Raw genomic sequence first — 1,771 nt, forward strand, 5'->3', positions numbered from 1 at the left:
GCATTTATTTTGCCTCTCAAAACAGAGCATGCAAATCAATAAAATGTAACACATTTTCATCTAAATTAAAAAGAAGAAATGATAAAAAAGCAACGACAGGCAATGCTTACTCGCAACCAACTTCTTGCACAGTCCCACCAACTCCTCATCGTTATTAATCAGCCCCGTACCCTTGCTTACAGACGCCATGCGAGATACCAGCTGCCCCGAGGTTCCCCGGGTGCTGTGTCCAAACCGTTGGCGATGCCGACAAAGATCGCGCTGACAAACTGGAGACGCACCTGCCTAGAAAGTCCTGCGCGGCGTGCAACCGTGTGCTGCATGTACAAAGACATGGGCTGCCAAATCAGGTAACGTGGATAGATGGAGCAGATGGGAGACTGAAACTTTCACGCTACTCATGCAGCCGCGCATTCTTGAAGTGTAGATAAGATGTGACAAATTCAACAGAAAAGATATTAACTTTTGGTCTTGCTGTGTTGACTCTCGACTTTCTCGTGAGTCTTGTGCACATGCTGAACTGTGGTGAGATTCTGTCACGCAGAGGAGCATTTAATCGTTGCACGTTTATTTACGTGTGAATTATTAGGGGATTACAAGTAGATAAACATTAGCGAGACGTACCAGGTAGTAAACCACAAATCGTACATTTATTTACTTTCATTTTATTATCGGAATTCTTTAATTATTGAAACGGCCCTAGTGCGCCTGTTAGCCAGTAAGCTTAGAGATCGTATTCACCGTTTCGTATCTCCAACAACTTCTTCGTATTTTAAAAACGCAAAAACCCCCGCGTTTCGTGGTTCGAACAACTTCAACCGTCCGTGTTTCCGTGTGCATGTAGTGCCCGTGGTATGAGTTGCCGACGTTAATACTCACCGTCCGTGTTTCCGTGTGCATGCAGGGACCACGCAGCCTCCTGCAGCATCACATGGACGACAGCACGTCGGCACACCTCGCCCTGCTCACCGACGTCTGCCTGCGGCAGCGGCAGCAGATCAGCTGCCTGAAGACGGCCGTCCAGTCGATCGCCTCGAGCACGGACGGCACGACGCTGTTCCGCATCACCGACTTTTCGGCGCGGCTGAGCGAGGCGCGCGCGGGCAAGAGCGGTGGGGAGGTGCGCAGTGCGCCCTTCTACACGCACCGCTACGGCTACAAGCTCGCCGCGTCCGTCTTCCCGAACGGCAACGGCTGCGGCGACGGCACGCACCTGTCCGTCTACATGCGGCTCGTGCCGGGCGAGTACGACTCGCTGCTCGAGTGGCCCTTCATGCAGACGGTCTCGTTCACGCTCTTCGACCAGACGGAGTGCGCCGAGAAGCGCGCCGACGTGACGGAGAGCTTCGCGCCCGAGCCGGGGTGGCGCCACTTTCAGCGGCCGAGCCGCGACGACTGCGACAACCTCGGCTTCGGCTTTCCGACGTTCGTGTCGCACTCGGCGCTGAAGAAGCGCAGCTACGCGAAGGACGACGTCGTCTTCATACGCGTGCGCGTACACTCGCCGAAATACATCGAGAACAGCGTTATTTGAGCGCGTGTGTCCGCGCGCTGCTGCTGTCTCATACATTCCTGAGAGAATGCCAGCGTTTTTACGGTTATTTGCCGACGTTGCCACGCGAGCGAGCGCAAAAGCTCATCGGAAAGTCATTGTTTCTTATTTTGAAAAATGTCGTCAAACGTTACAGTCAGTCGTCGTCACTGCCGTGTGTCTTGACATTTAATGTTACGTTAAACGTCGTTGTCAAACCGCTACAGTCAGTCGTCGTCA

The 1,771-nt window shown here is 53.1% G+C and overlaps 1 protein-coding gene across 1 annotated transcript; it reads left to right on the plus strand.

The window, feature by feature from the left end:
- The first annotated feature begins 297 nt into the window (after positions 1-297).
- On the plus strand, positions 298-1,764 carry LOC106819646 (TNF receptor-associated factor 4-like). Its single transcript, XM_014824249.1, has 2 exons — positions 298-351; positions 905-1,764. The coding sequence occupies exons 1-2, from the start codon at positions 322-324 to the stop codon at positions 1,532-1,534; spliced, it is 660 nt and encodes a 219-aa protein (XP_014679735.1). The 5' UTR covers positions 298-321; the 3' UTR covers positions 1,535-1,764.
- Positions 1,765-1,771: the final 7 nt, after the last annotated feature.

Source organism: Priapulus caudatus, unplaced genomic scaffold, assembly GCF_000485595.1.
Source record: "Priapulus caudatus unplaced genomic scaffold, Priapulus_caudatus-5.0.1 Scaffold3898, whole genome shotgun sequence".
NCBI lineage: Eukaryota > Metazoa > Priapulida > Priapulimorpha > Priapulimorphida > Priapulidae > Priapulus > Priapulus caudatus.

Excerpts from the sequence above, each read along its gene's own strand:
- LOC106819646 (XM_014824249.1), top strand. The coding sequence starts at position 322 with ATGTACAAAGACATGGGCTGCCAAATCAGG. Across the intron at positions 352-904 it reads ACATGGGCTGCCAAATCAGG|GGACCACGCAGCCTCCTGCA; the intron begins TAACGTGGATAG and ends GTGTGCATGCAG.